The sequence below is a fragment of the Parasteatoda tepidariorum genome, chromosome 5 (genome assembly GCF_982258835.1).
Source record: "Parasteatoda tepidariorum strain Cologne lab strain chromosome 5, Ptep-v5.0, whole genome shotgun sequence".
Lineage (NCBI taxonomy): Eukaryota > Metazoa > Arthropoda > Arachnida > Araneae > Theridiidae > Parasteatoda > Parasteatoda tepidariorum.
In genome coordinates, this window is record NC_141759.1 from 30732790 (window position 1) to 30747670 (window position 14881).

At 32.6% G+C, this 14881-nt stretch overlaps 1 protein-coding gene across 9 annotated transcripts in view; it reads left to right on the forward strand.

Annotated features, from left to right (window-relative positions):
- Window positions 1–14881, forward strand: part of LOC107445775 (rho GTPase-activating protein 45) — a 233965-nt gene that overhangs the window by 215684 nt on the left and 3400 nt on the right. For 6 of the 9 annotated variants that reach the window (XM_087163600.1, XM_087163599.1, XM_087163598.1 and 3 more), the window contains 8 exons: window positions 1146–1334; window positions 3365–3502; window positions 3664–3720; window positions 3805–3935; window positions 4103–4183; window positions 8183–8358; window positions 8752–8946; window positions 13870–14658. In XM_087163600.1, coding sequence (XP_087019726.1) covers window positions 1146–1334; window positions 3365–3502; window positions 3664–3720; window positions 3805–3935; window positions 4103–4183; window positions 8183–8358; window positions 8752–8946; window positions 13870–14658 — 1756 coding nt within the window. The remainder of the gene's footprint in view (window positions 1–1145; window positions 1335–3364; window positions 3503–3663; window positions 3721–3804; window positions 3936–4102; window positions 4184–8182; window positions 8359–8751; window positions 8947–13869; window positions 14659–14881) is intronic. The other 3 variants (XM_087163597.1, XM_087163604.1, XM_087163602.1) reach the window with 1 other exon arrangement.

A 14881-nucleotide genomic window follows, 5' to 3' on the forward strand; every position in this document is an offset into this window, starting at 1 on the left:
TTTTGGAAAGTTATTAAAAATATTTTTTGAATGCTTAAAAGGTGCTTATTTTTTGTTGAAAATTCTGGCTATGCGCCCTGTGTGCAAATTTTGAGCAAACTTATTACTTTGTCTTGAAATTCAATTCACAGCATTCTTTAACCCCTTGACTTACAATGAAGTCTGGGAGGCGTCATTTGTTTCTTATGTCAAAACAATAATTGACGTGTCTCAGATGTCTTCAACACAGAGATGCCAACTTGCTCCAGACAGCAAATAAATATTTTAAAGTGGTAGTTTATTAATTGTGATTCTTGGTTTAATAAATTCAATTTAGTAGATTTTTATTCACCACTATTTCTAAATAATTCCTAGGCTTATATAATTCACCACTTTATAGTAATTATGTCATGTTATACCTTTTAAAAAGCAAGCGAAGTAGTCAAATATTTGCAAAATTTAGTTAGTAGTTATTTACAGTTTTTTTAAATTATTTTGGCATGTCCAGAGCAGTTGGCATCTCTGTCAACATTCCGTTGCAAGTTGTTGTTTACAGTGCAATCAAAGATCATTTCTATAACAAGAAATGATATGTCAAGGAGTTGAAGTGCTTTTCAAATTGGGTCAAATTATTAACTTTTTCGTGTTCTTCAGATCAAAATAGTTTAAACTTAATTTGTCTTTACTCCTTACTAAATTTAAATACAGTTGAAGATATTTATAATGCAAACCTTGAAATACAAGGTTTTGCTTTTTATAGAATTTTGTATTTTGATCATTTCATGCATCTTTTAACTATAATACTAAATGTGGTTGCTATATTAGTATGGAACTGATGAAATACTTTAAAATAATTTTTCAGAAATAATTATTTAGCTCAAAAATATGCAATTAGGTATTTTTCATTTACATAAAAAATATTTAAATTTTCTAAAACATTAGACCTAATAACAAACAAATTTGTCAATTTATGATTTTCTTAGCTTTTGAAATAGTAACCACTTAACAGATAATGTAAAAAGTTAAATATTTTTGCTTAGTTACAGAAATTCTACTGAATTTACACTTGAATGCTATAATTGGATGTTTTATCAGAGAAATAATACAATGTCTATTTTGGTATAAAATAAATAAAAGTTGCCTTAATGAAATTTTTTTTATTTTAGTGTGGCTTAGCTAGTCATAAGAAATGCCTTGAATCGTTAGCTATTCAGTGTGGGCGTAAACGATTGCCTCGCAAAATGACTACTTTTGGCGTTGATTTGACTACACATGCTGATGAATCTGGCGAAGAAGTACCCTATATTGTAAATAAATGTATTGCTGAAGTTGAAGAAAAAGGATTCTACTTAAAAGTTAGTAAAAACTAGTCTCTCTAAAAACAATTTTTGTTTTCATTTTTGCAATTTTATCTTCTCCATTGAGCTATTATTTTAATTACTAAGCTAGAAGGCCATATATATCAAAAGTTACAAAAACACATATATTTAGAAAATTAAAAGCACCTTCCAGATGTGGATAATGTGATTTCTATGTTTATTTTTATGGTTTGAGGCAAGTCCTGTTTTTTGTTCAATAAAATACATTCAAATAAAAGTTTATCATGAAATACAAGTATGTTAAGATTCAGACTACTAAGATTTTCTGTAATTTCTTCAGTTTTTTAGTTATGACTATAAAAACGGATAAGTCTTTTGTTGCTATGTGAAAATAACATTGAAATTAAGTGTTTTTTGAATATTTTATGTAAATGTTAATGTCTTATGTAGTTAAGTTGTTGCAGTTCACTTAATATTTGCTTTTCTATATAAATACAAATCTTATTTTTGACAATTCAAATATTGAATGAAAATGCATGTATAATGTACTTGCATATATTCAAGATTACTCACATTTTGAAGTTTAAACAGGTGCCATTGCTATAACTATGAAATATTAATGCATTCATTCAAACCTTTGGGTAAGGCTTTTTTAAATAGAAAAAGATGTTCGATAAATTATTTATTTTTTCTCTAGATTTTAAAGTTTATTTTCTCAAATTGACTAATGTACCTAATTACATGTTAATGGTTTGTAAACCAGGAATGATTGTATTCCGGGGTTTTCTTATTCTTCCAGGTCTAATAACTAGAAGCAGGTCATGTGATTTTTTGCGAATATAGCAGAATTCTGCATATTTCGAGACCATTGTTTCGTGAACTCCCGTGAATCAAAAACTTATAATTTTGACACTTTTGCTAAATCTCGTTAATGAGACATGCTATTCCTTTGATTTGGCAGATTTTTAGTCATTTTAAATATGTGGAACTGCTAATATCGCAATTCTTATTCACACTATTTTAATACCAATTTTTGTATTTACATGATTTAAAAGATAGGCATTGCGACTTGTATTAACGCGATTCATATTTACGTAATTTTAAAATCCAGTATCGCTATTCATACACTATCTACCAATAAGTATTTGGACACCTATGCAAATGACTATTGTTCGGAGGAGGTGGAATTATGGTCTGGGGGTGTTTCTCCTGGTATGGATTGGGACCCTTGGTCCCCATGCATGGTAAGCTCAACGCCGATGCCTACTGCTCTGTTTTGGATGACAATGTGCTTCCTACGTTGTGGCAGTTTTACAGGGTGGATCCCTGTTACTTCCAGGACAATGATGCCAGCTGTCATGTTGTAAGGGTCTCCAAGGCTTGGTATGGTGCCAATGGAGTTAATCAAATGAACTGGCCTGCCCAGACCTGAACCCTATCGAGAACCTCTGGGAGGAGTTGGATCGCTGAATTAAAGAGTGTCCAAAATCTGTGAAGGAACTTACGTGTCTTCTTCAAGCAGAGTGAACGAAAATACCACTAGCTATCACACAAGGACTTGTGGAAAGTATGCCCTGGAGGGTTCGCGCTGTAATTGCCTCTCGTAGAAGCTCAACCAACTATTGATTATGAATAAAGTTTGTTATTCTTTTCAATCACATGTGTCCAAATACTTATTGGTAGATAGTGTATTCACAAGATTTTGAAATCCAATATCTTGATTCTTGTGAGAATTAAGTTTTTTCTTGGATTAGTTACTATAAAGGTTTGTGATATTCTTCACAAGTATGTAATTTAATTATAAATCTAAGTTCAAAAATTTGAAACATGCATGGTATATAAATTGATATCCTGATATTGATTATTTTCACTTTGAGTCACAATCACCACTTAATTTACTAAGTGGTATGCAGATCTCGGGGTTGGAATAAAAACTCTATAAAAAATTCCTTCATTGTCACCTTTGAAGCAAACTAGCGTTGTTCTAACTTTTTTTATTATTATTAATGGCTGTAATGTTTCAATTATGATCGCAATCTAATATGTCTTGTCTTTTGGTCACAAAGGGTATCTATCGAGTTTCTGGAGTCAAATCTAAAGTAGAAAAGTTGTGTCAAAGTTTTGAAAATGGAGCAGAGTTGGTGGATTTGGAAGGAGTTCATCCTAATGTGGTTTCAAATGTTTTAAAGTTATATTTAAGACAAGTAAGTTAAGAAAAATACTTTTTTTATACTACCTTACAAAAGCAACAAAACTTTAGTTGAACTTTATTGTATGTGTGTTATAAGCCAAAAGTTTTGTTTAAGCACATCTTGTTGGATAATATGTATAGTTTATCGACTAACTTCATTTTTTTTCTTCATAGCTACCTGAACCTCTTCTCACCTACAGGCTTTATCCTGATTTCATAAAAATTGCAAAAGTATGTCTCTTTTTGTGTTTCTAAGTTTCTCTTGAAGCTAATTTTAGATCATGCTTTTTACTAAAAATGTGTGCTTTTATTCAGGATTATCCCTCTCAAAAAAATGAAGAACAGTCATCTTCTCATGGTGCTGTTGAAGAATTGAAAAAACTTGTTCTTCATCTACCACCTATTCATTTTGCTACCTTAGCATGCCTTATGCATCATTTACATAGGTATGTTTATTGCTAGCACAATAAATAAAATAGTTAGGATGTTTTTTATCTGAATAATATTGTTTTTTTTTTCTATATTCAATGATAGAAAATTTCTTATATCATTTATAAGAATACTTCTGTTCATATTTATAGATAATTATAATGTAGATATTTTTCTTTTTTAGGGTCACTGAATATTCAGATCATAATAATATGCCTCCAAGTAACTTGGGTATTGTTTTTGGTCCAACTTTATTACGTACTAGGTATGGCTATTTTGTATAATTTTTAAGCATTCTGAAATAAAACTTTTATATTACGTATTTATACTATGTTTCTAAATTTGAAAAATCAAGTATTTTTATTTCTTATATTTGGAAGTCTTAGTTCAAATTGCACTTATGACAAGATGATCCCAGTTTGATCAAGTTTTGATTGGAATTTTTATTACATTGATTGAATATTTAAATTACGGTTTTATACAATAAATTAAGATTTGAAATTTATAATAAAAAAAAGAGAACAGGAATGTAGTTAATCCAGAACATTGCTAAGAAAAATGGCAAGAGTTTTTATTTTCCTACTAATTCTAAACCTAAAATGTATCTTTAAGAGAATAAATCAAAGAATTATGAGAATGGAATAATGACTATAACCATGAAATGACTTCTCTTTCAGTACTTTAATAATTAATAGAGGTTTAGTTGATACAGAAAGATTAATATTGGTTTGAAATTTATTTAAAAAATCTCTAGTAAAGTCATACATTGATCGAATATTTAAATTACAGTTTTATACAATAAATTAAGGTTTGAAATTTATAAAAAAGGAGAACAGGAATGTAGTTTATCCAGAACATTGCTAAGAAAAATGGCAAGAGTTTTTATTTTCCTACTAATTCTAAACCTAAAATGTATCTTTAAGAGAATAAATCAAAGAATTATGAGTATGAAATAATGACTATAACCTTGAAATGACTTCTCTTTCAGTACTTTAATAATTAATAGAGGTTTAGTTGATACAGAAAGATTAATATTGGTTTGAAATTTATTTAAAAAATCTCTAGTAAAGTGTAGTAATGTGTATACAGTCAACCCTCCTATAACGCGGTGAGTGCGTACCGCGTTATATGGAAACCGCGCTATAAAAACTCGGATTTAACCGTACAAACCAGGCTAATTCGTAGCGCGTTCTATGGAAACCGTCTACCGCGTTGTATGGAAACCGCGCTATAAGAAACGCAGAATTAGTACAAATCACATCATTCGTACCGCGTTATATGGAGACCACTAAGGACAAGATAAATTATTTTTATTGAATTGAAGAGTTTATATAAAGAAATGATACCAAAATTAAACTAAAAAACTGTTTTCCAAAAAAAACAAGAAAAAATTTAATCTTTCAACACTCATCCTCGCTGTCAGATAATATGAGTCGCCTAACTCGTCTTCTTTTAATCGGCAAAATGTCTTCCTCACTTGGCTCATCTTCACATTGGTTTTCGAAACTCCACTAAAACCTCTCTATAGGGAGGTAAGCAATTTCTTAACTCTCTTTTAAACTTTGCGCTACGCACCGTTGAATGATCAGTTTCAATGAAATGGAGTTCTAATTCTTTAGCCAAATTTAGCCCTTTTTTCACATCTTGTAAATCGACATTTGGCACCCATTCGTTTTTCTTATTTTCGTTTACCAATGGATTTGAGGTGGGTGCATCAATTAAATCCATCAGTTCATCCTCATCTAAAGTTTCTTCCCCGAGTACGAGTTCTCTTAGATCCTAATGGTTTGTTGTAAATTCTTCATCGCCTAAACGAGAAGCAATGTTTACTATTTCTGTAACTGAGAGTGAAATTGTAGAATCATCTTGTATTGCTTGAACCATTTCAGGTAAAAGGGGTTTCCAACACGCATTAAGCGTTGATGGTTTAATTTCTGCGCAAGCCGATGACACGGTTCTAATACAATATAGAATAGAAAATTCCATCCAAACTTGAGTAAGGGTTTTATTTTCACTACTTTCTAATCTGTCGAAAATGGTTTGGAAAACTTGGCGTGTGTAATACATTTTTAAAGTTTGAATGACTCCTTGGTCCAAAGGTTGTATTAATGACGTGCAGTTAGGAGGAAGGAAGACAATTTTTACATTTGGATGATCCAGTTGCATGTTGTGGCAACCAGCGTTATCAAGAACCAATAAAACTTTGAAATACAAATTTTTTTCCATCGTATGGGTTTCCACTGCCGGGATAAAACAATTATAAAACCTATCCTTAAATAAATCTTGGGTCATCCAAGCTTTCTTATTAGATCGCCAGAATACAGGCAATTCGGTCTTATTAATGTTTTTCATACACGGGGAGTTGAAGAACGATTTATTATCATAGGTTTTATCATCAGGCTCCCTGATAGATTGCTGCACATATGAAGGGTGAGACGTTCTTTTGAAGGTTTAAACCCCTGAGCACGTCTTTGATTTTTCAAAATGAAGGTTCTAGATGGTAGTTTTTTCCAATATAATGCCGTCTCATCGGCGTTAAAAATCTGATGAGGTGAATAGCCTCCTTCATTGATAATTCTAGCTAATTCCAGATTATAATTCTTGGCAGTCTCAGCATCTGCTGAGGCCTGTTCTCCTTGAAACTTAATATTGTGTAATGAGTACCTTTTTTTTAGTTTTTCAAACCTCCCTTTACTCGCGACAAACGAATGATTTTCTAGCTCTGCAGAAGAATGCCCAATATTCCTTAAATGTTCATAGATTTTAAGTGCATTCTGCTTGATAAGATTTGCACTGATAGGAATCTTTATGGCTATACAGTCTTCCAACCAGATCATTAACGCCCGTTCAATTTTAACCAGATTAGAATTTCGTGTGCGAGTAACACGTTTCGCACCTAACGGACAGCCATCTGCCACAGTTTTCCTTATATTGTCTGCATTTTTCTTTAGGGTTTGAATTGTAGATTCATTCAACTTGGTTGATATTGCATCCGACGATAGTTTTCCCCGCCTTCTAAACGATTCAGAATTCTGATTTTATCTTCAAGTGATATAAACTTTCTTTTTAACCCTTTCCTTGTTTCTTTCGTGTTTGACATGATGCAAATCTAGGGTTAATAATTACTTTATTTTTATTACATCAGAACAAATGAAAAATATTACTTACAGTATTGTGTAATGTTGTCCAATTATAAACCACAAATTAAACAGCAAAAAGCTGAACGAGCGGACGGTGCAGAATTTTTTTTAGAAAGACTTGATCACCAAGAAAACATGTGCACTGTGAAAGAGCTCTGAAAAGACTAAAACCGATGTCGCTATGAGATAAGCCGGAGATAATCTTTATGTAAACATATCTAGTTACTATGTCGCGATCCCACTGCCTGGACCTACATGAAACTGGCGCCATCTGTTCCCTTATAATTCAAATAGGCCCTAACGAACTAAACATTCTTAGGCTACGCGGAAGGAACTTATGGGATGCTGTTGACGGAAACCGCGTTCTGAGAGTACCGCGTTATAGGAGGGCTGTTGCATTTTCAGCTCCGCGTTATATGGAAACCGCGTTCTGAGAGTACCGCGTTATAGGAGGGTTGACTGTATATATATATTTACACTTTCTTTATAAAAAAAACTCTCCAAATAGCCACAATTTTTATTTAGATTTTCCTTAAAATCTTAATTTTTAGGATCTTTTTGGAAGAAAAAAAATTTAAAACTCAAGATTTCTAACAAAATTATACTTCATAAGTCACTAAATTAAAGTTTTAAAGACCCATCCTTGTTCTGCAATGGAACTATAAATTATTGGAATTCGTTATATTATATGTTAAGCTTATAGTCTTTTATTTTTACCATTTTCCTTTCTTAATCATGTTATACCCAATAGCCCGTATTAAAAAAAAGTGCAGAATATATAGGAGATAGATACATGAAGTATACTTAATGGCACATTTCATTTGACCACTGATTTCACATACAATGAATGTTAGGCGAGGAATGATAGTTGCTTTTCAAAATTGCAATCCCATTCATAATTGTTCTAAAAAAATATGTAAGAATTAAAGATTTAAATGGGAGAATTGTGTCATAGGTTTTTTTTTTTTTTACTAACTATTTAAAAGTAAGTTCATAAGTCCTAAAGTTGAAGACCCGTATTTTTCAAAATCTAGTGAAATCACTGTACTTGTTTATTATTAAAAAGAAAATAAGATGTAATTACTATAATAACTGTCTTGATAAAATTAATTCTTTATTTACAGTGAAGGAAGTGCATCATTGAGTTCATTAGTAGATACTGTTCATCAGACTCGTGTAATAGAACTCTTAATCACCTATGCCTATGAGATATTTGGCGCACCTTCAAAATCTACTTCTAGTCAAAAAGAAGATATATCCCCCTCTCATAAACCAAAATCTAAGTCATGCAGATACAGAGGTGAATGGTGGTTTTTTATTACTTTTTAATAAGTGTTCATGTTGCATTTTTATATAATATTACAGTGATGTTTAAAAAAAAATTGTAGTTTAGAATTTCGTTGTAATATTTCGATTTTTCTTAATAAATTTTAATACTTCTATCTTAGAGTCATTAGACGACTTATCAATGACTTGTCATTAGAAGATTTATCTTAAATTAATTTTTTAAAGTATCTAATTTATGAACTAATCTTTTTAGTCTACTACTAACTATGAACTAATCTTTCTGAGTTACTGCTCCACAGGGAGAACCCGAAAAATTCAGTGAATTTAAAAATAATCTAAAATAACACGGAAAATGCAGTATTGTATCTTATTGTTGAAGATGAAAAAAAGGTTTTTAATTTTACAGGAGGCAAACAAGTGCTGAGTCGTACTGTGTCTGGTTCCAGTCAAACCAGTGACATAGAGGAATCTCATTTCATTGAAGTGGATCATAGAAGAGATGGTATTCCAAACCTTGATGATTATCCTATTCCTGGTTATTTGCCACCTGACAAAAGCTTAGAATCTTCTCATCATAATTCTGATGTTACTCATTCATCTGGTAAGACACTTTTGCATTTATTTTATTGCATTATTTTCCTCTGCCATACACAAGTACAGGATTTCATTATTCCTCTCAGAACTCTCAAAGTAATATAATAAAAAGAATTAGATACAAAAAAGAAATTTGCACCAACAAAAAAAAGACTATTTAAGCAGTGTTTTCACTACAGCGCGAGAATCTCGCATGTTTTTTTCGCTTCTCGCATTAAAAAATGATTACCCCAAGAAATTCGTGCATTCTATAAATTAATTTCAAAATTCGTGAATTTCTCGCATTTTGGAAAAAGCTTCGAATAACGCCATTTAGAATAAAATCCGTTTCACTTTTCTTACTGGATCTTTCATTATTTTCAACATCTGCCCCATTATCTTGCTTCTCTATTTACCAGTATTGTTCAGAACCTTTTCGAACAACAGAACACAACCACGGAACCCCTTTCAGAACACATTTCTCTGCAACCACGCGTTTACCGTAGGTAAGGTTTCTTCATGTAAGACGTTCAAATTTTTTATGCACTTATGCAAGATGGACAAATACCTTGTAAAGGCAAAATCTTCTATGTTGATGCACCAAAAATATTCAATGCTTTAAAAAGTAGAAGACTTTAAAAATGTATTATAATTAAAGGAATGATTTATTTTTCAAGAGTTTTTGTGTTTTTTTAGAAATCTCACTTCACTTTTTGAAATCTCAGCCTGTGTTTGAGAAAGGGTGAGAAATTCTCACCCATTTTTTTTCTATGATGAAAACACTGATTCAAGTTTTATTTACACTCCTTACAAGTGTTCAATCCATAAACACTTGGTTGTACGATCTGAAGCAAAGTGATAGTCCAACTGCCATACTGTATTCAACATGGTACTGCAGTAGGGAACCGATTATCCGGAACGATCGGGGCCATCGCTATTCCGGATAACTGATTTTTCTGGTTTTCCGAATCGCTGCACAAAGCCGTTTTTTTTATTGTTAAACCAAACTAAAAAAAAAAAAAAATTTGAAACTAATCTTAACCCTTTCGAGCCGACTGTCACATACATGCGACAGCAAGAAACGCGCTCACTTCCCGGCCGACACACCCGCGTGTCAGAGAGTTTTCTCGTTCTCCCCCGACCGTCACTTATTTGTGCCAGCATTTCAGAACGTTTTTAAAAATGAAATTTCTTCCAAAAGATGGCATTGTATGTCCATATGGCTTCAGATACATGTAGATTTGACCTTCAACTCAAGATGAAAGTACATTCACGTGGTTTTTAGGTAAAGGAGTGGAGGGGGGAATGTTTTATGAGGGCTCTTTAAATTAGAACGTGATATTTATTTACAATAAGTAAGGGAGTTTTTTTTTCTCTCGCTACTTTCGATTTTCGGATTAGTTTTTAGTGGATAATTAGATCTTTTAGGCTTGAATTTTTTTCTTTTTACCGTTATAATGTCGAAGCGACGGAAAATTTTAACTGAGCTGGAAATAGAGGAAATTATGCAAAATATTTCAGATAATGATTCTGAAATAGATTCCGATAGTAGTGATAGTGACACTATAATATATTCTGATCATAAAGAATCAAGCGAATCGAATGATGATGAGAACATTTCTGACATTTGTATGCCCAGTACATCAAAATCGAGTAGTACTTCTGCATGGTCATCAACAGTACAAAATTTAACGCTATTACCTTTCAAGGCCGTGCCTGGACTAAAACTGGATAATTCGCTTGAAGAAGAGATAGATTTCTTTAGGCATTATTTTGATGATTCCATAATGAAAATAATTACGGAGCAGACTAATCTGTATCAGAGGAGTATATATCCTGAGGGTGCATCTGGTGCACGTTCTTCGAACTATTTACCTGTCACAGAGGAAGAAATGTTTGTTTTCTTCGCTCTAACAATTTTGATGGGTATTATAAAAAAACCCAAAATTAAAATGTACTTTTCAACGAATCCCATGATTGCAACGCCATTTTTCAATAATGTAATGAGTCGTGATCGATACATTGCAATTCTTCGATGTTTACATTTTGCCAGCAGCGATGCCAAAAAAATTGGAAAGCTTCAACCAGTTTTAAATAAACTATTTGAAAATTTCAAGTCCGCTTACACTCCTGAAAGGAATATATCAATAGATGAAAGTTTATTATTGTGGAAGGGAAGACTTGGATTTCGCCAATATGTCCCTGCTAAACGATCCAGATATGGAATTAAACTCTATAAATTATGCGAATCTAAATCAGGATACATATACAATTTTATTATTTATACGGGGAAGGACACAGTGTTAAAGGAAAATTTAGGATTATACGGGGAAAGAGTTGTCAAATCTCTACTTGAAGAACTTGCTGGTCAAGGGTACCATTTATATATTGATCGTTTTTTTATGTCTCCCTCATTAGCGGATGAACTCTTCGGGCTACAAACAAATACTTGTGGGACTGTAATGGGGAGAAGGAAAGGAATGCCAGAAAATTTTCCGCCGCCCAAAATGAAAATCGGTGAGATGTTGGTTTTGCAGAAAAAGAACATGAACTTAACTGCTTTCAAAGACAGACGAGAAGTGCTAGTGATATCTACCATGCATGATGCAAAATTGCTTGATACTGGTAAAAAAGATCACGCAACATCAAATCCTATAATGAAGCCAGAGTGTATCATAGAATACAACAAAAATATGGGAGGGGTAGACTTAAGCGATGCCGTCATAATTCAGTATCCATCTTTCAGGAAAACTGTTAAATGGTACAAGAAACTTTTCGTTAATATCATGGATATGGCTGTATTTAATGCCAATATTCTTTTCAACAAAAAAAGTAAGAAAAATCTCCCTCTCCTTAATTATCGCCTTAATTTAGTTAATCAAATTATTGCTCAGTATTCCTCTAAACTCACCAAAGTCAATATCATACCAAAATCAGCAGAATCTTTAAATCCACTCAGATTAACTGAAAGACATTTCCCGAAACTTTGTTTAAAAGAAACGGGTGAGAAAGTGAGACGATGTTGCTTCGTTTGTGCACGTTCCCAGAAAAATCCTCCAAAACGGAAAATGAGTAATTATGAGTGCAAGGACTGTAACGTAGGACTGTGTATAGATCCCTGTTTTAAAATTTTTCATACGAAAAAAGAACTTTAAGTCATATATTTAGTTTTCAGATTTGTAATGTTAAATGTTTTAAAATAACAAGTACATAATTAAAATAAAATGTGTAAACTATACATTTAAACATGAAATAACTGAAGTAAATAAAGTATCCATAGAAATATATATAAAGCATATGTCACTTAAATACTCTACAGAACAATATTAAACAACGCGCTGATATTTCGGTAATTTCATGGAATTAGGCTTAACATCAAAAAACCCTCCGGCCCTGGGGAGACACACGCTAGAGAGACTGCCGGCCTCAGCGGTAAGCGCGCTTTCCCGCTTTGCGTCGCGAAAGGGTTAAAGAGAAGAAAAACGATGAAGTAATATACTAATGATTATTTCCAAAATGATGGTAAGGTAAACATCTTTCAAAAAAGAAAGAAAAATCCTAAAATCTTAAGAGTAAAAAAAAAAATTTCAAAAATGGCGGGAAAATTTATCAAATTTCGTTCCGGTTTTCTGATTTCCGGATAACGGTTCCTGTTCTGTACTATCAGCGATACTGTGTAGCTTTTTCTTATGAAGTTGTGTAAAAGGATTATGAATGGTGCCAATACCACTAATTTTTATTAAATAGTACCAGGTTGAATTTTATTTGGCAAAGACTGGACTATCCTTTCCTCTAAAATATGTTCCTATCAAAACATATTTTAAATTCTTTCATATTCATGATTTAAAAACATGTAAGATTAATTAGCTTTAAACCTTATCACATAAACCCCAATATATTATTTTTTAAATGTTGGGAAATACGAATAAATTTATGTTATTATCTGGCTATCTAGAAGTCTGATATTTTTTTTTTTAAAAAAAAAAAGAAATTATTTCAATTTTGAATTTAAGAGTAAGACATATGTGAGAAATTTATAATAAAATTTATTCCACCAAGTTCTTTCTAAGTGTTTGTGTCCCTTTTTATGACAACTGAGCTGTTAAAGTGTAGAGAGCACCCCTTCCATGGCTTGGGTTAGGGAGCAGTATTGGGAGTGTTTGATTCTCTGTGTTAAAAGTTGGATGTAAGATCAGTATCATAGTAGTTAGAAATCAACTTTAATGTAACTCTCCCTGCAAAGGAGATGGTTGGGATCCATATTGTGCCAGTATTGCAGAGTTGCCAATTATTGCAATTTAGAGGTAACTATTTCATAGTAAAGATGACAATATACTGTTAAGTATTAAACATTACAGTTTTTTCTCTTAAGTACCAAGAGTTATAAAATCTTGTTGTTTGCTACTAATCTATAATAATTTTGAATAAATGAAGGACAATAACAATTTGATAGAAAAAGGAACCAAAGAAACTTCATTTTTCCCCTTTCCTACAAGCTGTTCTGAAACTTGACATTCATTTTCTAAAAAGAGAGAATATTAATTTAAATCTGAAATTCCATGAGCAAAACTTTAAATTATTTCAAAGGGCATAAAAAGGCAATAAGAGCTAATTCTATAATGCTTTTTAGTAATATAGCATATATATGGCTCATATACTGTAGGACAACACTTGACCTTACCAGAGTTGACTTTGATGCAAAGGTGTCATTGTGCTGAAAATTGGACAGTTTTCATCACTTACTATAAATAAATGTGTTTCTACCCTAACCCTATTTTAACTAATGCACTCTTACTATGATTCAGCCTTCAATCATCTTTATGATGGATGTAGAACTGTAAATAAAATGTATAAAATTATTTTTTGTATTATATTGTTAAAACTATCTGCCATATGAAATGTTTAGACACACCTGTAGTTACATGTATTAAATCAATATTTTTTTACTCAGCAGATGACCTTCTTTATTCAAACATCTTATCAGACGATGACTTTCCTGAAATTATGCTTCCAGAGGATTCTGTGTTCAAAAGATCTTTACAGCCGAGTATTTCAAACTCGTTCTCAGAAGCAAAATCGAACTGTGACTCCTCTAAATCGGGGCAATCTTCAATGCACATGAAAGTGCAGGACACTAGGGCATCCTTGTCCTCCTCCCCGGCAGTGTCCGAAGGCAGCCATTGTAGTTCTCTATTGAGATCGACTGATGACGAGTCCATATCTGACATTGCTTGGAAAGACAGCATCTTACCTGTGCCACCACCCAGAAAAAACACCCCTGCTAACCTACAACTAAATCAAAGCTTCCTGCATAGTTCATTAGACAGAAAACAGATGTCCTCCATGTCCGAATCTTCAGGTGTGTCCTCTGCAGCGTCCACTAGTCCAACTAATGCTGTAGACACGTCTCAGTGTGATCCAGGAAACTTGTATACCTCTACAGCTGTGGTAACTTTGGCTGGGCAGAAAAGTCCTACTCAGTGTGCCAGAGCGACTGCCTCTTCGACCGCAGAGCTACGCAGACAGTTCTTTGAGCTGCCACCGCCTTTGCCGACAGGAACACCTCCGCTGACTTCTCGTCCTAGTTCGCAATCTGAAACGGCGAAGTATTCTTCAGAGTCTGGGAGGGATAGTGAAAGTTCACTATCGTGCACCGACATACCTCTTTCGTTGAGAAATGCGTTTTGTGAAGTTGATGGTGCAAGTTCAAGGCGGGATTCTGAACAGTGTCAAATACAAGGTAATTTTATTCAGTTTTAAACGTTATATTTTGAATGCTATGTTTTATTTTCTAAACTAGCATGACTGAGAGCATATAAATTTATTATTTTTAGTCTATAAATTATGCATTATTAATATGATATGCTTTGCATGATTGAGTGCATAATAGTTTTCTTTTAAATTTTTAATTACTTTACTGCTTTTGTAAAGAGCTTCTAGGTATTTTAATTTTCATCCCTCAA